The sequence below is a fragment of the Salvia splendens genome, chromosome 1, assembly GCF_004379255.2.
Source record: "Salvia splendens isolate huo1 chromosome 1, SspV2, whole genome shotgun sequence".
In the NCBI taxonomy this organism is placed as follows: Eukaryota; Viridiplantae; Streptophyta; class Magnoliopsida; order Lamiales; family Lamiaceae; genus Salvia; species Salvia splendens.
In genome coordinates this window covers 8712186-8739453 of record NC_056032.1, presented here as the reverse complement: position 1 = coordinate 8739453, position 27268 = coordinate 8712186, and the positions used below count along the sequence as shown (strand labels likewise).

The 27268-nt window shown below is 37.7% G+C and overlaps 3 protein-coding genes across 5 annotated transcripts; 2 read left to right on the top strand and 1 right to left on the bottom strand.

Moving 5' to 3' along the window:
* Positions 1–11444: 11444 nt before the first annotated feature.
* On the top strand, positions 11445–12274 carry LOC121796577 (probable WRKY transcription factor 14). Its single transcript, XM_042195400.1, has 2 exons — positions 11445–11582; positions 11763–12274. The coding sequence occupies exons 1-2, from the start codon at positions 11486–11488 to the stop codon at positions 12185–12187; spliced, it is 522 nt and encodes a 173-aa protein (XP_042051334.1). The 5' UTR covers positions 11445–11485; the 3' UTR covers positions 12188–12274.
* A 1224-nt stretch (positions 12275–13498) lies between these two features.
* Positions 13499–17998, bottom strand: LOC121740831 (cylicin-1-like). 3 transcript variants are annotated; one of them, XM_042133475.1, is made up of 8 exons: positions 17552–17998; positions 16767–16786; positions 16240–16672; positions 14786–15386; positions 14595–14695; positions 14416–14505; positions 13942–14069; positions 13499–13849 (listed from the first exon to the last, which is right to left on the bottom strand). In XM_042133475.1, the coding sequence occupies exons 3-8, from the start codon at positions 16660–16662 to the stop codon at positions 13705–13707; spliced, it is 1488 nt and encodes a 495-aa protein (XP_041989409.1). In that variant the 5' UTR covers positions 16663–16672; positions 16767–16786; positions 17552–17998; the 3' UTR covers positions 13499–13704. The 3 variants fall into 3 exon arrangements, with proteins under 3 accessions (XP_041989409.1, XP_041989394.1, XP_041989401.1); XM_042133460.1 differs by having other exon boundaries at positions 16240–16786; XM_042133467.1 differs by lacking the exon at positions 16767–16786.
* Positions 17999–20195: 2197 nt separating this feature from the next.
* LOC121795285 (pentatricopeptide repeat-containing protein At1g02370, mitochondrial-like) lies at positions 20196–22802 on the top strand. Its single transcript, XM_042193792.1, has 2 exons — positions 20196–20553; positions 21235–22802. Exons 1-2 carry the CDS (start codon positions 20296–20298, stop codon positions 22459–22461), a joined length of 1485 nt encoding a protein of 494 aa, XP_042049726.1. The 5' UTR covers positions 20196–20295; the 3' UTR covers positions 22462–22802.
* Positions 22803–27268: the final 4466 nt, after the last annotated feature.

The following is a 27268-nucleotide window of genomic DNA, read 5'->3' as shown; positions in this document are numbered from 1 at the left end:
TGTGTTGGACCGGCCAAGATGTGGCCTTCGGATCTATCTACTTGACGCTGAATCAACGGTCTCGATCTTATTTTTACACGTGGCACGCTTACTATGGTGAGTGCATGAGGAGAACGGTAGAGTTTGTTGTAGCCTATTATAAACGTTGTGAACCGGCATAATTTTCTTATAGTTCAAGTTTCAACTTTATGCCATTTATGTGTCCTTGGAATACTTTCTTTTCAAATTGTCATAAAAAGGGCGTGGAATTTCATTTCAACTCCCCCCACTTTTATTACTTTTCACTTATATGTAGGGTTGAATAATGCGAAAAAATATCTCTATTCTAATATGAGTATGAATTAATTAGTTCATTCAGGTGATGGTGTTTTTTATATGTTACTATTCGATCTACGACATCATCACTTTTCATTTTTCTTATAAATTTCAAAAATTATCAATTACTATATCACAAACTTTAAGAAATGACGTATAATTTTTCCAAATTGGTCCGACCCTATATTTTTTCGATGAAATTTGTCTTATATGGGTGATTTGAAAATCTTAGAGCACTCACAATGGTTGGGACCTCCCATAGGGTCCCCTTCTATTCCACATCAGCATTTGGCCAAATGGCCTATCTCCTTGTAATGGAAGGGCCCTCCCATTCCATTTCATTTCTACCTTATCACTATTTTATTTTAATTTTTTAGCACTTCTATATTTTATATGTTATCAAATTAAATAAATTTAAATGCAAAAATAATATAATAAATGAAATAAATTTTAATTGATCTTAAATATGTGACAACTTATTAAATAATTAGATGAAAACCTAAATATGTGACAACTTATTTATTTAGGACTACTAAAAGATTGATACTGTTGTTTATTTAATAAATATATTGGCCCACTAATATGCCCAATTAGAATTAATAAAAGAAGTTTAAATACAAATTAGGGTTACCTCTATCTCTCTTTCTCTACTCCTTCACAGCAAAATACAAAAAAAAAATAATAACTTGAGAGGGCCTTCGATCAGCCCTTCCTCCACAATGGAGGGCCGATAGAAGGGCCCTTCTCATTGGCATAGGCCGATATATCGGCCATTTGGGGGAGGAGGGAGGGGGGCGATCGACGCCCCGTTCACCGCAATGGTTGGCCGATGGGGAAGGCCTTCCAACCATTGCTAATGCTCTTACAATGACTTACCAGCTATAATGCAAACAATATTGAAGATTTGTAACATTTTCTACCCCATTATAGGGTTCATGACTGTTATTGAAGAATATTTGCCACACATAGACCTTTGAGTTTGAATTTCTCCATGCATTGACCTTGAAGTTTGGTAAATTATTTCTATTGCAGTTGCTTCTATTTTGGATTTGTATATTTGATTTCCCACCGTATGTATATTTGGTTTCCCATCATATGTCTCAACTTTTGCATAACATATGTACATATCGAAGTTCCTTGTAGTTGATGTAGGAATGTGTGATGTACTTGATATGCATATTGGAGTTGATGAATGCATATCTTTGTCGTCCCACAATTCTAGTTGTAAAGTAAGTGACAAACACAAATTTGCATGTTTTTAAGGCCTAGATCGGGCCAGTACTGATGATTTTTCATGCAAAATATGTTCTTAAATTGTACTCCATGTATTTTGACGTGGTTTGTGATAAATGTGCAAAATAGACTTAAAAAATGACATAAAAATGTTGAAATTGAAGTTTGGAGGAATTGAACTATTTCAGCGGTCCGCCGACCTGAAGTCAGCGGCCACCAAGCAGGCCAGCAGTCAATGGAGGTCCAGCGGCCCGTTGTGGAAATCAAGCCTAAGACGATGTCCCGACCAACGACCGACGAGATGAAGTCAGCAGCCCGCCGAAAGTAATGCCGAGAAGTCCAGACCAGTTAAGCGACTCGCTGGAACCATGTCAGCGGTCCATTGCGTTTGTGCAGTGGGTGCAGTTTGCCCTATTTCACATCACTCCAAGACTTTCCTTTTCAAGCCTAAATTGTTGCCATACTGAAGTTAATGCCCTAAGCTCTATAAATACACCCTATAATGCATCATTGAAGAGAGCTAGACTTAGAGTTGAGAATTCACTATCCAAGATATTCACCCATCCATTCCTCAATCATTCATCCTCATTCTGTACTTGGAGATTGGAGCAAGTAAAGAGAAGAAGATTGAAGACTTCTAAATTCATCATTTGAGTTTTATCTTTGATATGGATTTTGTAATCTCGTATGTGGGTAACTAATTTGTTGAATTCTAGGGATTTGAGAGTAACTCTTTATGTTTTGATATCCAAGACTTATTTTTACTTCTTTCAATCTTGTTCAATAATACTTCTAGTTGCGTGACACAACTATGTATAATCTAATAGCATGAAGGGAATCAAGATAGGATCCATATGTTAGATTAGGATTGATGACACAGTTAATATCCCAAAAAAGGTAAACCTAAGAGTGAGGGTTTCTTAAGGGTCTAATTAATCTGTTGGGAGTTACGTATTAGATAAGATTAAAAACCTTAATGCTAGTAATCAACGTTGTCCGGTCAACGGCAGTAATTAGGTGATTCACCCTAGTAACCCTGAAGTCATAGTTCGAATATTGTATTGTATTTTGAATGAGCTAAAGTAATGAAATCTTATCCTTGGAATTCTCTTATCTCCACTATTTCAATCAATCTATTTCTTGCTTTTGTTTAATTGTTTCTATTATTTGCTTAATTGCTTTAATTAGTTTAAAACCAACCAAATTTTATTTTTCAAAATAGTACATGAAGATGAGTATTTGTTATACAATATGTGAATTTATAAAACTAATACTCCCTCCGCCCGTGAAATGTTGTCTAGTTTTGCCATTTCAGTCCTTCCGCAAAATGTTGTCCATTTTGTTTTTTTTCAATTTTTTATAAATGGTCTCCACTTTCCACTTACGCATTACACTCACATTTTATTATAAAACTAATATATAAATATGGGACCCACAATCAACTAACTTTTTCCACTCACTTTTCTTCACATTTCTTAAAACCCGTGCCGAATTAAATATGGACAACATTTTGCGGACGGAGGGAGTATAAATAAGTGGACCTCATATTCGACTAACTTTTCCAATCCACTATTCTTTACATTTCTTAAAACATCCACAATAAATGTGACTCATATTATGGGATGCGAGTATTTTGCATAGTACAACTTACATCTTGTACTTGTAGCATCATATGCATCTCTCTACCTAGTTCTTTCATATAGTACAATCTTGTAGCATTGCATGCATTCTGCATTGAGTCTCTAACCAATTCTTTCATATAATAAGATATGGTCTAGCTCTATAAACTTAAACTTATATGTCGATTTCAATTTTATCTTTTTATCTATATAAAATATTAATTGTATTTTATATTTATTTAGCAACCTATTATACACCCATCAAAATATATACTGTACTGCTTTTTTTTAATAAATTATTTACTAGTACTACTATTTCAATGCACGGATTCCTTTCAACTACTGCTAGACATGCCCACGGTTTCCGGTTCCGGCGGATAACCGCCGAACCGGAACCGCGACAATTTTTTCGAACTGGAACGGTCGTATTTTCAAGATTTTTTGAACCGAAACCGTCACTGAACCGCCGGTTAACCGGCGGTTTCACAGTTCCGGCGAGGCATCCGATGCATCAGGAGGTGGCAGCTTTTTCAGGCAGTTTTGTTGACCGGAACCGTCGGTTTTCCGGTTCTGGTGCGGAACACGAGGCTGACACGTTGCATGTCGTCAGGCGGTTTTTGTTGACCAAACCGCCGGTTTTGGGGTAAAACCGGCGGTTCCGGCGGTTTTACACCAAAACCGCCGGTTTTGTCGGATTTTCAAAAAAAAATTTATTCTGATTTTGAATTCAAATTAATCCATTTCCCCCCATTTTTATCTATAAATACCCACTTCTATCCTCACTTACATTCACCTCATTCTTGTGTTAACAAGAGTTTCCCTCTTCTATCTCCCAATTCTCTCTCTTTGTCTCCCATTTCTCATTTGTGCTATTGTGCTTACATTTGAATTATTCAAGTGCTACTCTTATATTGTGCATTGTTATACTTATACACTTATACTTGTTCCGTAGTTCTATTTCTATAAGTTGTCTTTCTCAATTGCTAAAACAAAAAAATATATATTATTCCATATTTCTACTATATAATTTGTTACTATCAAGATGTCTTCATCCCGAGAAGGACGTGTTGATAAGGGAAAGGGAAAGTCCAAGAGGCCAAGTCGAAAATCCGTTGTTGATGAGATTTCTCAAAGGAACATGGATGTGTGGCAGGTTAATAATTCTTATCTACTAAATTATTAATTATGAATTACATTACATTATTGTTCATAATTCTATTTGATATTTACAATACAAATATTATTTTGTAGATTCGAGAAGAGCAAGATATGGTCAATGCTATTGCTCTCTCTCGCTCTCAATCCCAAGGCGGACGTGGATATGGTGGTGGTGGCGATACTTATGTTGGTACCGATAGTGGTGCTCCCGGTCCCGATGTCTATTCTCAACAAATTCCAACCCCTGTGAATCTTGATGACGACGATGATGATGATGACGAGGAGGAGGCGGAAGAGGTTCAAGAAATGCCACCCCCACCACCACCAAGGAGTCGTCGTGGTCGTGGTCGTGGACACTCTCCTCAACCTCCTAAACCAATTGAAAGGTCTTTAACCTCAAACACCATGGTGAAACATTTCAAGAAGGTACGAGATAGTACCAATCCGGACACTTATAATGTGTATTGCAACTATTGCGAAAATATATACACATTCCGAAAGGGTGGAGGATATGGTACATTTACCCGTCACATGGAGAAAGCGCATCCGGTTGAGTTTAGTATCGCTCCAACCCAAACTCAACTCAACTTTCAACATGGAGTCGGGACCGGGAGTGGGACGGGTTCATCCCAAACATCAGGTATGTGTAGCAATACTCTTTTAAAATATGATCACAAAAATGCTCTTAATGTGATGTCTAGATTTGTCGTGATGAAACATTTTCCGTTCAATGCTTTTGATTACAATGCGTTTGAGTCGAGTATGCGACAAGTTTATAATGCCGCTGCAAGAAAATTGAGTCGAACTTCTATGACTCGAGCTGTTGTTAGACAATGCATGGAAAAGAAGGCGCAATTAGGTACGTTTATTGTTAACTTGGATCATAAAGTTTCGATTTGCTCTGATGTGTGGACTGATTGTTTTTGCAAAAATTCATATATGGGCATCACTGTGCATTTCGTTGATCACAGTTGGACTTTAAACAAATGTTTGATTGCATTTCGGGAATTTCCCGCACCACACACTGCAGAAGCAATTTCTCAATTGATCATTCAAGTTTTGAATGAATTTCGATTGATCAATAAAAATTTTTCCGTTGGTTTTGATAATGCAAGCGCTAACACTGCTAGTATAGATGAACTCATCAGTGCATGTTCTCACGTTATTGATGGCAAATATTTTCATGTGCGATGTATTGCCCATATTTTGAATTTGTGTGTTCAAGATGCGATCGATTTGTGGCAAAAGTATGTTGATCCTATTAGAACTACTGTTAAGTTGATTCATAACAAAGCTCCTATTGTTAGAGCTTGGAAGAAATATTGTCATAGCAAGCAGTGCAGGTACACCAATTTTCGTTTGGATGTTTCAACTCGTTGGAACTCGACGTACGATATGTTGGAGTCGACCTTGAACCACATTGAATATTTATGTGATTTTTTTAGAACTTGCCCGCATGTTCCTTCTGATTTGCTTTTGATACCCTCTTGTTGGGACCACAACATAGGTTGATGAACTAAGTTTTCCGAATGTTTTCCGAATGTTGATGAAATCAAACTAAGGTTAGATAGTGCACTTCGTGCTCTCTACGCGGAATATAAAATGCGGTATAACACCACTCACCAGGTACGTGCTCCTCCTAGTCCTTCTACATTTGATTTTGGTGGCGGGAACTATAGCAATGTCATGATTGATCCAGACGTAGTATCACAATTGCAAGATCTATACGGTGCTCCAACCAATAGGACTAGAGCTACTAGTGAGTTAGATATATATTTGGAATCACGCTCTATTTTTTAAGATGCAGGTCCTCCTACTCAACAAATTGACGTCCTTAATTGGTGGGGAACACATGACAAAGAGTTTCCGATACTCTCGATAATGGCTAAGGAGATTTTCACCGTTCCCGCTTCCACCGTCACCGTTGAGCAAGCTTTTAGTGTCGGCGGTTGTGTCCTAGACGACAAAAGGAGCAATCTCTCCACCAAAAACATGGAAGCCACTATGTTACTTGATGATTGGGAAAAGACGGACATGAGAGCACAAGAGCCAGATTTCGACTTCCGTGTAGAGAGTGATGGTGAAGACTTTTCCACCGATGGCGATGACGAGGTCGGAAGCGAGGGCGCTCAACAATATCAATGACCGGGGGAGGGGGCGTTGAATGGCGAGCACGGCCGACCAAAAAGGTAAGCGTAAAAGAACTACGTGAGCTTTGATTCCTCAATAAAATTGTGGATACGTAGACAACTCAACTTAAATTTGAGAAGTTTAACTTTGAAAGTTTAAGTTGAGCTCAAGCCCTTTTCAATTTTTTCCTTTTTCCCCCCATTTCATGTTTTTTTATTTATGTTCCGACGACACTTGTAAATTATATTACATTGGTGTATGTTGTATATGTATTAAATATTGTAATGTATCGTTGTCCGTTACAACTCAAATTCAATAAAATTGATATGATTTTCACCTTATTCGTCTTATTTCAATTTAAATTATCCATTGTCTTGTTCCAATTTATTGTATAAGTCTAAATTTCAAATTACATAGTAAAAAATAATAATAAATAAATAAAAACTGAACCGTGAAAACCGCCGGTTTTGGAACTGGAACCGTGAAAACCGTCCGAAAACCGGCGGTTCGGAACCGGAATCAGAACCGCCGGTTTTTGAACCGAAACCGTGAAATAGCCTCACGGTTCGGTTCCGGTTCCGCCTTTCTAAAAACCAGAACCGCCGGTTTACGAACCGTGGGCATCTCTAACTACTGCTGCTTAATTTATACACGCTTTTCTTATTAAATGTTTACATGCAAACTCTATATATTGTACAAACTCCAAACTATGATCTGGACCGTTAGACAATATCAACAGATGACAAAATAGCAGCAATAAAAAATGTCTACACAGTGTCAACGGTTGACGTTTTGTTGATATTGTGTTGACATTGTGTTGACATCAAAATCTTGAAATTTTACTTGTGTTGAAATTGTGTTGATGTTTTGTTGACTATGTTGAAAAATTTGAAGTTTGTACAGTATATAAGTTTGTATTTTATCACTACCCTATACGGATTATTACTCTCTCTGTCCGCGAATAGGAGTTCCGTTTTCCATTTTAGTCCGCCCGCGAATAGAAGTCCCGGTTCACTTTTACCATAAATGGTAATAGGGTTCAATCTTCCACTAACTCATTCCACTCACATTTCATTTAAAACTAATATATATACAAGTGGAAGTGGGACCCCTATTCCACTAATTTTTTCCACCCACTTTTCATAACATTTCTTAAAACTCGTGCCGCCCATAAATGAGACTCCTAATGGCGGACAGATGGAGTACTACTATTAACTATCAATTACATAGTCTGAAACAGATACGCACAAACATAAATAAACAAGCATTACAAGAAGGTTTGTTAATTACTACTAAATTCATTGATTAATTAGAATCATATCCTGTAGACATCACCTTTCCCAAATAACTTGCTACTTTTGCAAGCCAAAGCGAAAATGTAATTAATGTCATAATGAGAAAATCTAAGCCCAAAGGATTTAGATATTTGAGTGATTACAAAAAACAGTCCCTGGACTATGCGTTTATCTCGCCCTTAGTTCCTAGATTTTTAAAATATCCCTAAACAACTCTGGACTAAGCATTTATCTCGAAATGGTCCATTTTCACTGTTTTCGGTCGAAAATACCCTTTTGGGGGGTTTTGGGGGTTTGAGCAATTTGGTCTTTTTACACTTTTAACATTTTAAATCTAATATTATTTCAGTGATGTACTAGATCTGATATTATTTCTAAATTATCATTCTTCTTCCATTTTACTATCCTTCACTTTGTTTCTTTATTTCAATATTAGATTTAATTTTATAAAATTAAATTTTAAATTCCGATTTTTAAATATCAAGAGGTGCTAGGAAGGATGTTGAGTGAGCTTTTGGTGTCCTCCAATCGCGATGGGCCATTCTACGGTGCCCGGTACGAGTTTGGCACGAAAATGATGTCGCCTCCATCAGGTATGCATGTATCATATTGTTCAATATGATAATAGATTACAAAGGATTTGCTGCAGAGCGCTGGGCACTGGAAGATGGTGCTAGTGCGAGTCATGGTATTGCCACCGCCCCACTGCAGATGGGTGTACCGCGTAGTGATGCATACTTGATCCAACGGTTCACCGATATGCAGAGGGAAACATCACATACGGCACTGCAGACTGATTTGGTTGAAGAGGTCTAGAATCGTAGAGGAGGGGGCAGAAAGTGATATGCGTTCGCGGTGTAGTTTGTGTGATGTCGATAATTTTCGTTGTATAATTTTACCCATTTCTATAATACAACGAAGATTTGATTTTAATTTTTTTATTAAATTAGACATTTTTTTATTATTATATTTCGATAATTTTTATTGTAGTTAAATTAAAATACCTAAAAAATGAAAAAAAAATAATATTTGTTAAGTGTGGATACTTAAATGAATGGCCAAAGAAGATCAGGGACTGGATTGCAAAATATGAAGCAGAAGTTGGAAAATCGGTTACAACGGCTATTTCGGTTGTGAAGAGTGGTTGAGCTCGGTTGAGCTGATTTAAAAGAGGTTGGAGCTAAGTGTTGATAGACAATAACTGCATCAACGCATCTGAGAAGAGAGATACACTATCTTTGTGAGGAATTAGTGAGGGTGAGAGTTTGTTCTTGATCCGTGAGTTCATAGAGAAAAGTGAGACATTGATTCTTGAGTGTATAGCTTCTTGTTTGAGTGTTCGATTTGTTCATTGTATTTGCAATTCAGTAGAGTGAATAAAAGTGATTCGTGATTCTCCCGTGAACGTAGGTTCGAAAGAGCCGAACCACGTAAACTCATTGTGTTTTTTCTGTTTCTTGCATCAATTCTTGCTGCATCGATTGTGTTCTACAAATCGTTCGAGTGAAGCATTCTTCATTGGCAGTCTTTGAATCATTGATTTACATATCAAATGGACATGTATATACATCATGTAAAATATTTACGTTTATAGTAAATTTTATCCTGATAAATATTAGTAATAAATTAAATACTAAGTACTCCATAACCAGTTTTACACGTTGTGCATGTGTATTATCATTGTGAATTTAATTAAATTTTTTTTACAATATAGTAAACGAACACTCATCATTTTGCAGCTACAGAAATCAATCTTTTAGTGGCATCTGCCGTCTAGTAGCTAAACTTTTTTTGAAAATTTTGGTGCGGACGTCCGCATTTATAATTTTATTGTTAACTTTGTAAAATAATCAATCTGAATTTTCATTAGTTTTTTTCATCAAAGTCTATTCATATTTAACTAAATTACGAGTCAATTCCTAGAGTTGTCAAATCAAATTTATCTACATGAATACATTACAGTAATAATTCAAATCAAAACAGACTTAAATCCAAATGCATAACCAACTAACCATGATCAAATTTAAATCACAAGATCTTATGATTAATGTAATAGTCAATAAATTTCCACATAATATGTGATAATTTTTTAAAAGTAAGAATAAAAATTCGCTAAAAAGGAAGTATTCCATACTAGACAATCAAATGGTAAATTCTAATATTATGGTAATTTGCTTGTAATGTTGTACATTTAATATTACTCCATGATAGTATATTTTCAAATTTGTAATAACACATAATTTTCAATTATATTTGACTCTCCTAAAATATACTACTATGAAAGAGTTTCAATTTCATACTACTATAACTTTTGATTTTTAAATTATTTGTTTGTATATTATAGTAGTAAAACAGCCCTTCTATATACATCATACATTTAATTTTGATAGACGTACTTACAAAGAAATAAATAATGATAGCTAACGCAAGTGTTCATTTATTAATTCAACGTGTTTATTTTTAACTCATTTCCAAAATACTCCCTCTGACCACTAATAGGAGTCCGGTTTTTTTTTCATTTTGATCCGTCCGCGAATAAGAGTCCCGTTTCACTTTTACTAATGGTGTAATAGGTCTCACATTTCATTAACTCATTTCACTCCGATTCTATTTAAAACTCTGCATATTAGTGAGAGGTCTATATTCCATTAACTTTTTCTTACCCACTTTTCTTAACATTTCTTAAGATCTGCGCCAGAAAGATAGGACTCATATTCGCGAACGGAGGGAGTATATAATTTTAAATATGAATATAAGTATTATAGTATTATCATAAAAGCAGTCGCAATTATGATTTTAGCTAATGGACCTTAAATGTTAATTTTGACAGATGTAGATAAAAAAAAATTTAATCCAAAATTTCAACTCTAGCTATATCATGAAAGAAAACATGAATTGGACATACATATACTTCTATATAGTAATATAGAGAAATATCATTATCATCGCATATCATACTAATTCAATTACATGCATACATCTAACATCTTCATAAGCACATACGACTATTAATTTGAAAAAAAGTAATCCACGTGATAACTATAATGCTAAACTTTCACGAAAATGCTCATGCAATAAAGATAAATATATGATGATACGTTTATATGCACAAACACCATCATGATTCATGGGCAAGGGAATCCAATGCAGCACACACATCATAGTCCACAATGTACAAGAGTCCCTACTTTTTTTGGAATTACTAGTTTGTCTATTGTTCCAAAATTGCGCATCATAATGAAGTTCAAGATTTTGTGCATCAAAAGTACATTCTCACTGTGAGCAGTGTGTGTGTGGATGTGGTGTGTTGTGTGTATGGATTTAATATGTGTTGGTGAGAAAGAAAGATAATATAGAGAGCAGCTTGTGGGGGTTTTCTCCACTCTCTCTACTCAAGTGTGAGATTCTTGATTCATCTCTTTATTGCTGCTTCTTCTTCTTCATAACCAAAACCAAAATATCTCTTTCTGTGATCAGGCTTACATCTCCCATCTTCACTGAAAATTCACAAGAAAAAAAAAACTATTAGAGAGAGAGAGAGCTTGCAAGAAAGTTATTCAGCAGCAGATGATACACATGCAAGCAAGAAAAGGGAAGTGATGTATAGCACTATTTCTATACATACATTCCAAAATTTGCTTTTGAAGTGGGGAATTTTTAAAAAAAATTAGGGGGCCCAATTTAATTGCAGGAAGATGGGTGAAAGAGTTGTGGTTGGTGTGAAAATAGAGGGAAATGATGAGAAACAACATAGAAATGAAGGGCCTTCATCAGATTGTTGGTCTTGGAGAAAATATGGCCAAAAACCCATTAAAGGATCTCCTCATCCAAGGTTCAACATTCTATCTACACATTGCACACACACACACACACACTATATTCTTTTCACTCCCTCCGTTTATTAAGGGTCTTGAAATTCAAAACCAGGCCAAAGATAAAAATCAAATCTTTTTTACCAAGTACATACATATGCAGACTAATTAAGAATGGAGACGTCCAACACTGCATGCAGGGGGTACTACAGGTGCAGCGAAGAAGCAAGTTGAGAGGTGCAAAACAGATGCATCGATGCTCATCATCACTTACACCTCCACCCACAATCATCCAGACCCCGCCCCTTTCTCTCTCCCCACAACTCCAAATCAAGATTCAGAAACAAACCCAGATGAAATCGAGGTCCCACCACCGAATTCCGGAGACGATCCACTGAATTCCACGTCGGGTCACGCAGTGGGCGGAGGCGGAGAACCCTTTGAGGAAATTCTACAAGCACCTGGAGTGCGGTACGGCGATGATCACGGTTGCTATGTGTTGAAATCGGAGGAGAATGATTTCTACGATGAGCTCGAGGAACTTCCCACTTCCTCCTCCTTCACGGCTTTCATGAAGAGTGGCTTCTATGAGGGAAGAATTGCTGTGAATCTCTTTTTTTTTTAATTAATTCCTATATAAGGAAGAAAATTACAAATAAACTCAAGTTATAAATAAATTAATTCCTATATAAGGGAGAAAATTATAAATAAATTCAAATTACAAATAAACTCATATATTATAGATATGAGGAAATTACAAATAACCTATACTATAGATAGGAGGAAATTACAACTGATGTCAAGAGATGGAGATAGGAGGAAATGAGAGGAAATTACAAATAAACTCAAATTACAAATAAACTCATATATTAGAGGAAATGATATCAAGAGGCTCGAACTTGGCCCCTCATGCAATAATGTCTAAGCTCCTTGCCGCTAGGACAAAGACTCTGAATGTGTGAATCTCTCATCTTGAAAGGGTAGATTCTTAATTACAGCATATTACTATTATTATGTAATTTTATTTTATTTTTTTAGAATATTATTATGTAATTTGAATGTTTGATTGTTCCCAAGTTTTACACATGCGGGCTATAATTTTCTTTAATTTTAATTAGACTTGTGAATATGGCACGTGATTAATTTAAAAGCAGGTCTGAGTGTACAGTGAGACTAAAGTACTTCATTTATGTTCTACTTTTTCAAATGTGCACGAGTTTTTCACTTGGGATCCAATCAATTTAAACAAACATTGAGGCATTTTAGTTATTTTTATTTTTATTATTAAATTAAAAAATATTATTATTAAAATACCTATATTTGAGAATTTTGAAGATTTATTGTACTACTCCCTCCGTCCCTGAAAAAGTACGAACATTTGATTCGGTACGAGTTTTAATGTATAATTAGTAAAATAAGAGAAAGATAGAGAGTAGTGTAAGTAGTATTAGTAGAGAGTGGACTCCACATCGTTACTGGTGTATTGTAATAGTATAATTTGTAAATAAAATAATATGTATAGATAATATATTGTTTAACTATTTTAAATTTAGAAAGTTTCTTTTATGGACATACTAATAAAATAAATAGTTAATACTTTTAAAAAAACGGAAGCATATAAATTATGAGAGCCAAACCAGCAGTCTTGCATTTTCGCATGCTATCCATTCTTTAAGAATTTATAAACTTTAAATTTCGAACTGAGTTTTGTCAGATTTAAGAGAAAATTTCACATTGTATATTTCACCTTTTCTAATATGATCAGTATTCAGACATCGATTTATTTCTCTTCCGGCGGGGTAGTACTTAATACCACAAGCCACAATATGATTCTCTTTTATATTGAATTACTTTCTTATTAAAAAGACTTACAAATACTGCAATAAAGTTAAGTGATCCGCAAATACTTTAACCTTTCTAAAATGCGAAGAGATCATTTAACTTTTAATAGCAAAAACATAATGATTTCCGATTGATCATATGGAAGTTTCCTGAAAAAAAACAAAATCTTTGCCTGTAGAGCACCAATTACAGAGCCCATTTCCAACCTCTCTCTCTACCTTTGAGAAAGGAAACTTGGGAGTAGAGAGATAATCACCCACAATCCACATCTCTTTAACTGATAAAAGAAAGGCCATACTTTTAGCAAGCCTTCTCAGTGTGCATATCTTCATTAACAGCCTTGTAGCATTCCAAACTGCAAAGAGGAAGCTTCGACTTTGAATCGCGGTACTTGTAATCATTGGTGCAAGACGGCCCAGCACATTTCTCCCGAGGAGGTGGATAGCTGAAATTTCAAAAAATAGCCTCAACAATCTATGCTTTCACTAAGGGTCTCAATAGCAATATTATCCATGCAGACAACAAAACAATTCTTACCTATAAGGTTTGGATTCGAAAAATTTGGGCAAGCCCAGGTCTTGAGGGAATGTGACAGTAGTCCCCGTAGGTCCCATGACTGTCCTGATGGTGTTTGATGTAAGCATTTGAGCATTCGTCGCCTTCCCCTGTTCAATTTTAGCGGAGGAAAAGGGCTAGTGTTAGCTTCTATTACAAGATTAGTGTATTTTTTGATACACTTGCACAGCTCATTGTAACTCTTGTTTCTGCATACTTTTGATCTTTGATGACACACCAAAAATGTTCCACATTTGTTACTATGACGAAATTTTTAGAACCTAAAAATATAAGAACTAAAATGAATTTAATTGATAATGTAGAGAACTGGGCTGGTAGGAAATTTGTTGTTCAGTTTTTATTCATGGCAAAAATAGAAGTATTAGCTTCCATTAGCAGATTTGGGATATCATCAAATTAATACACATTCAAAGTATTTTGTTTGATGGTAAATACCTGTGCTAATTCTTCCTGGCGCTTCTTAATCTTCTCTTCCCTTTTCTTCCTACTGGAATCTTGACCGAGTATTTTTCTGATCGCCTCTGCCTACAATTTTGAAACGATTAGCTTATTTTTCACATCATGCTTTTAAGCTACATAAAGCAGTGGAGATACTAGTATTTGCAAGAGTTAACCTCTGATTCACGAGCAGCTTTCTCGTTCTGCAATCTACGTCTCTGAGCAGCCTCCACCTTCTTCAGCTGTTGCTCTACTTCCGTTAATTTCTCCTTTTGTTCTGATTCGTTGAAATTAACAAATACAAATTCAAACTGCTTATTCTAATAAGAGATCAAAAGGGTCATAGGGAAAGAGGATTTATACTCACTTCGAGGTGCAGCCGGTGGTAACCCGTTTGGGAACTCAATTTGACTTGCACCCACTTCTGGGGCATCCTTGCTTAGAAGGGCTCGTTGACGAGTTGTCAGAGCTATCTCTCTCTTGTTTTCTGATGGTAACTCTGTCAGATCCCTCTTTTGCTTTTTCTTCTTCCCTTCAGCATCGCCATCAGAGGAAAGTTCGTCTTCCTCTTCATAGTCCGTGTCTCCAGATCTGGGTTTCCTAGAATCTCGCCTTGCAGCATCTTCTGTATTTTCATTCTTCACACCCTTCTGCAATTTTCTGGTTGACTGTGCCTCCAGATCCTTATATCCAGAAAACCTTGAAGTCTTCAGTTTCTCCAGATACCTTATCTCATCATCGTCATCTTCATCAAAATCCCCATCCAAAACTCGTTTCTTAGGAACCCTTCTGCTCTTACGAACTGCATCCGGCTTATCTCCATGCTTCTCATTGGAATTTTTCGCCGATGTCTTCCCCATATCCTCTCTCCCAAAAGTGAAACTACTTTTAGAGAAATCTTTCCATGGAACACCTTTTAAGGTCGCTTTCTTATTGAGAGGTGGGGAATGGTATTCATCAGAACTTTCCTAAAATGATAACATGCCAATGACAGAGTCAGCACATAGTAAGATATGTTAAATCACAATCCACAAACTTAAAATGCAAAAAGATTTGTTTACCAAAAAATAACTATATTCCCCTTAATGAGTGAGCCTCATATCATCATACTTACTACAAAGTAAATTTTTTTTATCCTTCAATACAGTAAAGTACCTTTCTTCTTCAGAATCATCAAGGTAAATAATTTGAGGCCATGAGAAGAAACTCAATTAATCAATAATAACAATTGTCAAGCCATATCACTCTATCCAGTGCCACTGCACAAGTAGAACATCAAACCGACAAAAGACAGCTTCATTGGAGAGATAATTACGACCTCCGTCCCTTAAAAATAGAATCTATTTCCATTTTGGGTTGTCCCTTAGAAATAGAAATTTTCTAAAATTTCTATTTAGAAAGTAGGCCCACAATCCACTAACACCATCTCCACTACTTTTTCTCTTCCTCTTTCTTACTTTACCAATTTTCTCTTCTTCTCTCTAACTTTACCAATTTTCTCTTCTTCTCTCTAACTTTACCAATTCGTCACTCTTACTTTACCAATTGTGCATTAAAACCCTTGCCGTTTCAAAAGTTTCAATTTTTAAGGGACGGAGGTAGTAGTTAACATCCAGTGCAAAATTAGGATACGAATGGCTTTGGGATATCCATTAATAAGTTCATGAGTTCATTCTAAAAAATAAGCAGTGCATAAATCATTCACTAGTTCAGCAGCTAAATGTGCGAACAGTTGAGACCAAGGCAGTTGTGCTAAGAAATGTGTTGTATGCAAAAAAAAGTTAGATGAATCTCAATTATAGAAGCTGCAATTTTGACAACCTGTGGGACCAGCCTCTGTCGTGGCTGGGCATTATCAGAGGAGTGACTGGCTTTTGCTGTAGACCCACTGCCCGACTCTCCATTAGAACTAGATTTAGTCTGAAGTGAGCGTGTCACGCCACCAACCTTCAGCTTAACTTTTTTAGGTCTATTCTCACTTCCTGCTCCATTACACGTACCATTACTTGCAGCACCATTTGAGCCACCAACAGGTAAGGATCTCGACACACACTGACTCAAATTGAACATTTTCCCCCCAGAGTTTCCATCACCAATATTCTCATCACTAGAGACCTTACCCATATCATCTGAACCTGGTGCCACTGACAAAGGAGATTGATCAGAGAGTGGTTGTCCTTCAGGTCTAGGTCGACGTGATGTTTGGCTTCTCCTCTTTTTTATAGAAGCCCCAGCACCCTCCATTGAAGGCCCCCTAGATTGATCCATTAAACCAGATTCAGGCTCCAAAGTCAATAGTGGTACATGTTTAAATTATAAAGACTCAAATTAAGCTGAAGTACACAAACCCCTAGGAGCTTCAAGGTCTCTGCAAAAGTTTTTAGACTAACCATTAGATTAGATTAAGACACAAAAAAGGGAAGAATAGCTGTGCAAATATATTCAGGAATCACACACAAAAAGTGAACGAATATTGAGCTCTAAGTAGCGTGTAGGAATGTATAGAACAAGGAAGAAGCCAATGGCATTGCGGTGACATACATGGCTTATGTAACCACTAACCACGAAGGGATTGATTAAGCAAACAAGGACAACAATGGTAACAACAAATGCAGTAATAGCCAATAGCTGAACTCAAACATCACCCAACCAACTAAAAGAGTAAAATCAAGAAATAAAGCAGAATTAAAATCAGAAACGCATGGCAATCTCTTTGATACAGGGTCATTACAAGCAAAGATAAATGTAAGTAAACAGAATCCATTAAAATAATAAATTATTGCACAACAAATATTAGATACACTTAAATCAATGCCAAAACAGGGTTAATTAACTGAGGGAGAATGTAGAAATAGCCAATTCAAAATCTCAATTTTGCTTGAACATAATAAAACATAACCAACTAAACAAAAACACCAACAATAAACACATTCCACTCCACACCCCCATAAATTATACAGAAACGCATCCCCAAATCGCCCCACGATTAATCGATCGTGGCAGAACCAGATTCCACAACACAGCTCAAACCAATAAAATTCACAATAATCCCCAAAATTGAGACCGGCTCAATCGAAGCCCCAAACACGGAATGTCGGGACAAAAGACGAAACTCAAAAAAGCAAAGATTTACCCAACGAGAGAAGGCGTGCACCGGAACGAGCGAAGGCTGGGAGACGAAGAGGATAAAACAGGAGTTGTATAATTTCGAGGGAAAAAGAGAGAATGGAGTCGGCGAAGCAGATGGATACGCAAAAGCGTGCGAATAGTAGAGAGAGAAAGAGGGAGAGGGAGAGGGAGAGGGAGAGGGAAGTAAAGGGGCGTTTGGATGTTTGCGTTAGGATTAGAGAAGATAGAGAGAGAGGGGTGTGGCGCTGTTGTTGATATGGGGTTACTATAGTAGTAGTAGTAAAGAAGACTCCCAATTTCTTCTCCATTTTTTCCACACCTGTTTGTGTGTGAAATTTTTGTGTGTTTGGTTTAGGGTGGGGGATATTGGGACTCGCCTTCGCGACTCAGTAAGATCCTGGCGAGCTGACTCGGCCTGCTCTGCCCCATTTTAGCCTCCTTTTTTCCTATCTCTCTCTCTTCAACAAATTTATGCTGCAACTATATGCGCAGGATATCACCCTGCGCACCCCCTCCTATCTTAGTAGTTTTTATGCCTCTCGCATGTGTATTACTAGTATTTTTTATTACAGTGATGAAAATTGAATTTTTCAGAGATAATAATTGTTTAAATTATAAATTTAGTTAAAATTTTATGATCAATAAAAAATACTACTGTACTTATTATAGTTAAAAAATTATATTTGTTATAATTTTGAACATCATTAAAGACATAAAATTATACACAAATGAACAATTATTAAAAAAATCAAAACTTTGTAATGTAATTTTTTAAAATATTATTGTTTTTAATATGTTGAATATGGAGTCAATTGTCAATTTGTAAACGGGTGCTTACAATAGTAATGAAATTATAAGTACAGAATATTAATATAAAATCATAAGTGTATAAATGTAATACTATGGTCTAAAGGGAAATGTAATACTATAAATGTAATATTATGGTCAAATGTAAAATCTAAATACTGTACAAACTCTAATTACCTGGATCGTTTGAAAATGTCAACAGATGATAAAATAACAGCAATAAAAAAAATAACACAATGTCAACAGTTGATGTTGTGTTGACAATGTGTTGACATTTTTTGTTGCTATTATTTTGTCATCTATTGACATTTTCAAACGGCTCAGATTATAGTTTGAAGTTTATACAATATATAGAATTTGCATTTTATCAATAGATAGTCAAAATATGTTAAAAGAAGTAGGCTTATAACATGACAGTGTATTGATGTATGATTATTATTGAGAAAATTACATTTTTAGTCCATATTGTATTAATATTCGTGCTTCTTATTATTTAAACTATCACTAAATTTTTTAGATATTATTTGAAGGATTTTGCACTTTTAAAGATTTTTTTACTAAAATACTCCCCCCTCCCAAGTAGGCGTGCACAAACCGAACCGGCTCGGCGGTTAACCGCCGGTTCGGGCCCGCCGGTTCATGAACCGGAACCGGAATCGGCGGTTTGAACCGTCCGGCGGGTTGCCGGTTCAGGGTCGAAGGATGCGTGAACCGTGAACCGGCGGTTTACCGGTTTGAACCGGCGGTTCAACGGTTCAAACCGCCGGTTCAGGGTCGGCGAAACCGTGAACCGGCGGTTCGGCGTTTTGAACCGCCGGTTCAATCAATTTTTTTTAAAAAAAATTATTTATAAAAATTGATTTTTATAAATAAAAAAGTATTTTTTTTAAATTTTCGGTTGAGCCGCCGGTTCATGCCAAAAACCGACGGTTTTGAACCGCCTCGTGAACCGGCGGTTTTTTGAACCGGAACCGGAACTGCCGGGACCCTTGGCGGGTTGGTTCCGGTTCATGCATATGATGAACCGCCGGCTCATGAACCGGAACCGGCGGTTCGAAATGGTTGTGCATGCCTACCCCCCACACTATAAGAGCTACTCCCTACGTCGTCCATTATAATTATATGTCCAGTTTTTATTTTATTTTATTATGTCTTATATTAATTGTTTCACTTATTTTTATTATTTTTAATAGTGGACACTATGTCCACAATTTATTGAACCATCTATTTTATTCCATTCTTAATATGCAGATCCCACATCTCATTAACATTTTATACTCACAATCTAATATTCCATCCGTCCCACGTTACTTGAGGCGTTTCTTTTCGGCACGGGATTTAAGAAAGTTGTGTTTAGTGAGTCAAATAAAGTAGAAGAGAGAATAAAGTAAGTGTATTTAGATGTTTAGTTTTTAACCAAAAATAGAAACAACTCAAATAACTTGGGACAACCCAAAAGGGAATACGTCTCAAGTAACTTGGGACAACCCAAAACTACTCCCTCCGTCCAGCATTAGGAGTCCCGGTTGAGTTGGGTGTGGGTTTTAAGAAATGTTTGAGTGTGTAATAATTGGAGTGTGTGATAATGGAATGTGAGATCCATTTGCATTATTATTTGTTTTATTCTTTGGATGTGTTTTTACTTGTGTTTTTTAATGTTTTATTTTATAATATTTTTATTTCACTTTTATGAAAATGTATAATCGGGATTCCTAATGCCGGGCGGATAAAAATAGTCCACCGGAACTCCTAATGCCATAGTACTATAGTTAGTAGTATTAGTACTCTGGATAAATATATAAGTCGAACTGTCAAACTGCTGGTACCCTAGTTTATTTTATTCCTTTTGGGGTTTAAGTCGCATTTCTTTTCCAGCATTGATTTCCAATAGTTTCAGGCAGCTAAACCCTAACCAACAACTAGCATAGTGGGTAACTGATCATGGTGAATCTCAGCCGTCAATTGGCCGCCGGGGCTCCTGCATTCGTCCGGAGGCTCTCTACGGAGGTGAGAGCCGCGGCGGCGCCCCAACAGGGAGACCGTCTGTATCGGAGATTGTCTGCTTTGGGGCGCAACCCTGGAATGGTGGCACGCACCATAAATGAGTACATACGCGAGGGAAGAACCATCAGAAAAGTTGAGCTCGAGAGGTGCATCAACGAACTCCGCAAATATAAACGATATCGCGACGCTCTCGAGGTGCGTATAATTTCTGCGCGCGTTTCGTGTGCATATTCGAATTCGTTTTATTATTCACGATGGAATTCAATGTCAAAATAGGTTTTAGATTCAAACTAGGTTTACTAAAGGATGGCGATGGAAAACTTAAGATGTTTGGATTATGAATAGTTATAAAGTGTTTGTTTGAGAATTTTTGAGTAATTGAATTGGTTTAATATGCTTAGAATTTGGGGAAGCAAGCTTCAATTTCTAGTTTGCATGGTCTAATTACTGCTCTGAAAATATCTACAATAAGTTGCTAGGAATATTCATAGATGAATGAAAATTAATATTGATGTAATGAGAATTTTTTGTATGCTGTTTTTGGTCTAAGTTCCTAAGCTGTGGATAAAACTGAACATGAACAGTAGATACTGAACCAATGCACTACTGCTGTGAGCTCAATTTTTGCCACAGCACAGTGCTGTGCAAGACTGAGGATCTTGAAAATTAGGAACCAATGTCAATGAATTGTAGTTCTGAAGTGTTGTTGGCTATTTAGTGCTGGTTTTCGGTTGACTTTCATTTGAGAGAATCAGAGTTTGATTAGGGGAAGGAATTGATCCCCTCTTTTGTTGATGTGCCTGTATGTGCGTGTGTGTTGGGGGAGGGGGGTTGTAGTAGGATGGGGACTGATATGTTTACTATCTCACATACCAGATAATGGAGTGGATGGAGCTTCGGAAGTTTAACTTCAATCACAGTAATTATGCAATTCGTTTGGATCTGACTGCAAAAGCGAAGGGGATAGCTGCAGCTGAAGATTACTTCAATAGCCTATCTCCAAGTAACGTGGTCCATTGCGTTTATGGCTCGCTTCTAAACTGCTATTGTAACGAGAAGATGGCTGATAAGGCATTAGATATTTTTGCTAAGATGGTTGAACAGAACATGGTTCTCAAATCATTACCTTTCAACAATCTTATGTCCATGTATTGTAGATTGGGGCAATATGAGAAGGTGCTCATCTTGGGAGAAGAAATGAAGAAGGGGAATATCCAACCAGACACGTGTACTTACAACTTATTGATGAACAGCCATGCAAATCAGAATGATATTGAGGGAGCAGAAAGAGTTTTTGAAGAGATGAAATTGGAAAACGGGAAGCAATGTAATTGGACATCATATAGTAACTTGGCGAATATCTACATCAAGGCTGGATATCAAGAAAAAGCTAAGTTGGCTCTGCAAAATGTAGAGAAGGAAATGGATTCACATGATCGTGAGGCATACCATTTCTTGATCAGCTTGTATGCTGGGGTATCTGATCTCGATTCCGTTCACCGTGTTTGGAAGTCCTTGAAGTCAACATTAGCCGTCACAACGAACAGAAGTTATCTAGTCGTGCTTCAGGCTCTCGGTAATCTGGGCGACATCGAAGGGATGACAAAATGCTACAAGGAATGGGAGGCCGTGTGCTCCAGCTACGATCTGAAGTTGGCTGTTGCAGTTATACGCGCTTATTTAAGATATGACATGGGCGAGGAAGCTGAGACGGTTCTTGAAGTTGCGATGCGTAGATCAGAAGGGCCTTTCGTCTATGCCTGGGAGCAGCTTATGATTTTCTATTTGAACAAAAATCAGATTAGACCTGCTTTGCAGCACATGGAAACGGCTGCATCCATAGCTCACGAGAATAAGTGGCAACCTAGATCTGAAACCATAGACAAATTCTTGAACTATTTCAAGCAAGAGAGAGATGTAAGTCTTGCCGAGGAGTTCTACCATTTGATGAAAAGGGTAAACTGTGTGGACAGCCGTCTGTACGAGTCGTTAATTGAGACATATAAAGCTTCTGGAGAAACCATGCCCGATATGTGTTCGAGGATGGAAGCAGACGGGGTTGAGTTAAGCAGTGATATCGAGCAGTTGCTAGCAAGTCCGTGATGCGAATAATAATGCAGCAAGTTCGTGGTTTGGAGGTCGAGTAGGTGTAAAAGCCTCTCAAATTTTTCTTTTGATTTTCAGTTTTAGAGACATTTGATGAGAAAATTTTGATTGACTGTTGATCATCAGTAGTAGAATTTGATTTCTCTTCTCGATTATGAACTTTAGCTCTATGAATTGTTATAGCATAAACTGTAAATTTTTGTGTACTAACTCAGAGCGTGTTGGTATGATTGTATTAGCTTGTTCTTGCAAATATCTGATTTTCTGACCGGTTACTGTCGAAATGTAAACCCTTTTTTAGTTATGGAATAATTGATGATGATGATGCATTTGAATAATGTTGTAGTGCAATGTAGATAATGAACTCGATGCTTTATTATAGTGATGTACTCCCTCCGTTCCGCCCTACTTGCACTTATTTCCTTTCTGGACGTCCCAAGTTATTTGCACTCTTTTCATTTTTAGTAACAATTTATACCTACATCCGTAATTGTTGACTTTGTCTATCACTCATTCCTTAATCTCCGTGCCCAAAGGAAAGGTGCGAGTAGTGCGGGACGGAGGGAGTAGTATATTTTCTAATCTCTAATGCCAAAATTTAATTTAATATAATTCTCTCGAATTAAATTATTTTTTTATAAATAATATTTTTATTCATCCACAAAATATAGACTCATATTTCTATTTCTGCCTGCTTATCAAAATTAGTCAAAAACTGAAAAAGAAAATTTGCTTTCAATTTAGAGCACCTGCAACGGTAGCCCCCGATTGGAGCTCGGTCCAGTCCTTCCGAGACGAGCCGAACACGGACCTCCGTTGCAGGTGACCCTTCCTGTTGAGACGCCAGCGCAGGCGAGGTGGGAACTATAACACCCCTACTTTTTCTACTTTTTTTGTTCTTGAAGTGCACTTGAAAATTTTCTCCTTTGCTCTTTCGCCGAGAGGACTTTACATTTTGGGCTTAAACCATTATCCATTTGGCTGAGTCATGTAGATATCCTCCTCGAGCAGTCCGTGTAGGAAAGTTGTCTTCACATCTAGTTGCTCAAGCTCCAAATCATAATGTGCAACTATCGCAAGTAACACTCTTATGAAAGTGTGTCTAACCACTGGTGAGAATATCTCATTATAGTCAACCCCTTCCTTCTGCGTGAACCCTCTTGCAACTGGCCGAACTTTGTATCTAACAACCTCATCTGTGATTCCATAATATCCACTTGCAAGTAACAACATTTCTCCCCTTCGACCGTTTGACCAGCTCCCAAGCCAGATTTTTCCATAGTGATTCCATTTCCTCTCCCATTGCAGCGAGCCATCTAGCACGCTCACTGCCCAAAACAGCTTCCTTGTAGGTAGATGGTTCTGCAGTGGATGGTTCATCTTCCACCTCACTGGCAACCTGTAGTGCATATGCCAACATGTCCTCAAAACCTTACTTCTGCGGAGGCTTCACACCTATCCTCCTAGCTTTGTCAATAGCAATGCTTCTTTGACGAGCCTCCGGATGGATATCAGAACCAGTAGTTTCAGCAGTAGTGTGTTGATCTTCTCCACCTTGGAGTTGTGATTCACTCTCATTGTGAGTGACTTGCAGCTCCACCTGTTTATCAACACTACTAGAATCCTCTACACCGACAGACTTCACAACTGAGTTAAGCATAGAATTCTCATCAAACACCACATTCCGATTGTGAATAACTTTATTTTCCGAAGGTGACCAGATTCTATACCCTTTAACTGCTTCTCCATAACCAACAAATACACTCTTCTTAGCTCTTGGTTCCAATTTACCCTCACTCACATGATAGTAAACAGTACTTCCAAAAACTCTCAGCAATGAGTAATCTGCAGGTTTATCAGACCATACCTCATAAGGTGTTTTGCAGTCAGTGCCAGTGTGAGGTCCACGGTTGATCAGGCAACACGCCGTATTTACTGCTTCTGCCCAAAACTTCCTAGTCAATCCAGCCTGGAAAAGAATACATCGCGCTCTTTCCAGCAGTGTCTGATTCATGCGTTCTGCCACACCATTCTGCTGCGGTATATGTCTAATAATGTGGTGGCGAACAATCCCCTTGTTCTTACAGAACCTATTGAACTCAGACGAACATAATTCCAAACCATTATCAGTTCTCAGTCGCTTGATCTTCTTCCCTGTCTGATTTTCCACCAAGGTTTTCCACTGTTTGAACTTCTTGAAAGCGTCACCTTTATGCTTCATCATGAACACCCAAGTCATCCTCGAGTAATCATCAATCATCGACACAAAATACTTGTGACCTCCAATAGATTCAGCACGTGATGGACCCCAACAATCCATGTGAATGTAGTCAAGCGTCCCCTTGGTCGGATGAACAGCCTTCTTTGGGAACTTGTTGAGATGAAGCTTCCCAAAAACACAGTGTTCGCAGAAATCCAGATTCTTCACTTTATGCCCAGAGACAAAATCACGCTTTGACAGAATTTGCATCCCCCACGATGGAACCTTTCAGAATATACAAGGTACCCCGTTTCAAGGCTATCAGAACCACCTTCGAACCTTTCATAATATGCATTACTCAACCTTCACCTTTGAAGCCGAATCCCTTACTGCCAAAGGTACTCAGAGATATAAGATTTTTCGTCATCTGTGGAACATGCCTGACATCGTTCAAGGTGCAGAACACCCCGCCATGTGTCCTTATTCTAATAGAGCCAATGCCAACCACCTTGCAGACAACATTGTTGGCCATGGTGATATTGCCTCCATCTATCTGCTCATAAGTAGTAAAATACTCCCTGTGCAGACACAAATGGTACGATGCTCCTGAGTCAAAAATCCACACATCGTTGCTGTGTGGCTGGTCATCTGCAACCAGCGCCAAGCTTACTTCAGAGTCTGAGTCATCAGCTTCTGCCACAGTTACTGAACCATTGGCATCCTCTTTCTTACCATCTTTCATTTTCTTCTTCGGACAATCATATTGCCAGTGCCCTGATTCTTTACAATATCTGCAGATGTCCCCGGGTTGGAAACCTTTCGATCCCCCTTTTGATTTCGACTTCTTCTTTCCAGATTTCTTCTGACCTGTACCCGTAGCAGATAATCCCGATGCCTGACTTTCTGTGGCTGAACTAGCTGCCTGTTTCCGATCTTCCCTGATGTGGAGAGCAGATCGAACATCTTCCAGAGACAAAGTTTCTTTCCCAGTCACAACTCAGACAAAGAAACTAACAGAATTAAAGCCTACTTTAACTTCAACATTACGCAAATCCAGCAAAATTTTGTTCAAATTTTTCAGACGGCCCCGAAGGGGCGTACCTTCCTGCATGCGTAATCGGAACAAACGTTGCTTCAGGAGCAACTTATTGGTTAGAGACTTCGTCATTTATAAACTCTCCAACTTCATCCAGAGGGCAGCCGCAGTTTCCTGATCAGCGACTTCGATGATAACATCATCAGACAGGCACAACATGATTGTCGAGTGAGCCTTTTCATCTAGGGTTACCCACTCGTCATCCTTCTCGTCTGCCTTTTTCGCCTTTCCTTTTGCAGTTAGCGGCACCCACAACCCTTGCTACTTCAGCAAAGATCGTATCTTGATCTGCCATAGACCGAAACTATTTCTCCCAATAAATTTGTCGACCTTCACGTTCAGAATGCGGAAAGATTAACACAGAAACCCTAACAGATGCGGAATTCAAAACCTTAGTTTGAAAACCAGGCTCTGATACCAGTTTGTTGTGACAGAATAGAGCAATTGTGTAATCGAGATAACAGAAACGTAAAGAGACACAGAATTTACGTGGTTCACCAACGTTGTGTTGGCTACGTCCACAACAGAAACGGAGAACAAGTTGTATTCAGATTGCTTTCCGGATTGTGGCTACAGATTACATGGCTACATATTTCAGATTATAGAATTATGTACTCTACTCCCATATAAATAGGCACACATGAGACAGACTGGGCCTAGGAAACATAATCCTATTCTAATTAGGAAACATAATCCTATACAGATTCAAGGCATACCAACAGATGGCCTAGTGGGGAGTGAGTCCCTTCTAGAAGTTGAGTTTAATCGAATTCGGGTTTGTCTAGGGAGTGAGTCCCTATTCAAGCTAGTGTACACAGAGGGGATAGTGCGCTATCTTTCGAGTTGGCCGGTCCGGGGATCGAGAATGTGGCCACGTTCTCGTTACACATATGAGGTTCAGATATGGTACGAGGAGAGAGAAAAATGGGATGCAGCCATACTTTTGAGCGAGAAAATATTTTGGTGACTTGGTCTTTTGTAAAACCCCGAGTTCACTTCTAAATGCTGACACAATATTTTATAAAATTATTTTGGCACGTGTTCACTGGATACATCAAGTACTCAGCCCTGCATATGTTTTAAAAAATGTGCAGGTTGAACTGTGATGAGCGTGGTGGGTGTTGAGCAAGACCGTTGAAGAAATTTACGTGTCCAGAATGTGTCATGTCTTCACACGTGGCATATTCCTTCTCTCGAAAGCTTCCGCTGAGCAGTTGTTTTTCTTTTGAGTTCTGGTATTATTGAGATAGTGTTCTTTTTGAGTTGTTTGTTGAGATACTCTAATTTTATTCGAGCTATTTCCATTTATTCCGAGCTATGGTCGAGTTTCATTGTTTTTCCCTTTCTTCCCCGCTTCTTTAACCCTCCCCTAGTCGCGATCAACCGTGTTTTCTATCCTTAGAAAATGCGGTCGTGACAGGGACCGAGATGGCGGGACATGTGCCCCCGCCACATGGCATTCCTATGTTGCACAGTGAGTGGGTTTTGTTTGTTAATTAAAAAATAAT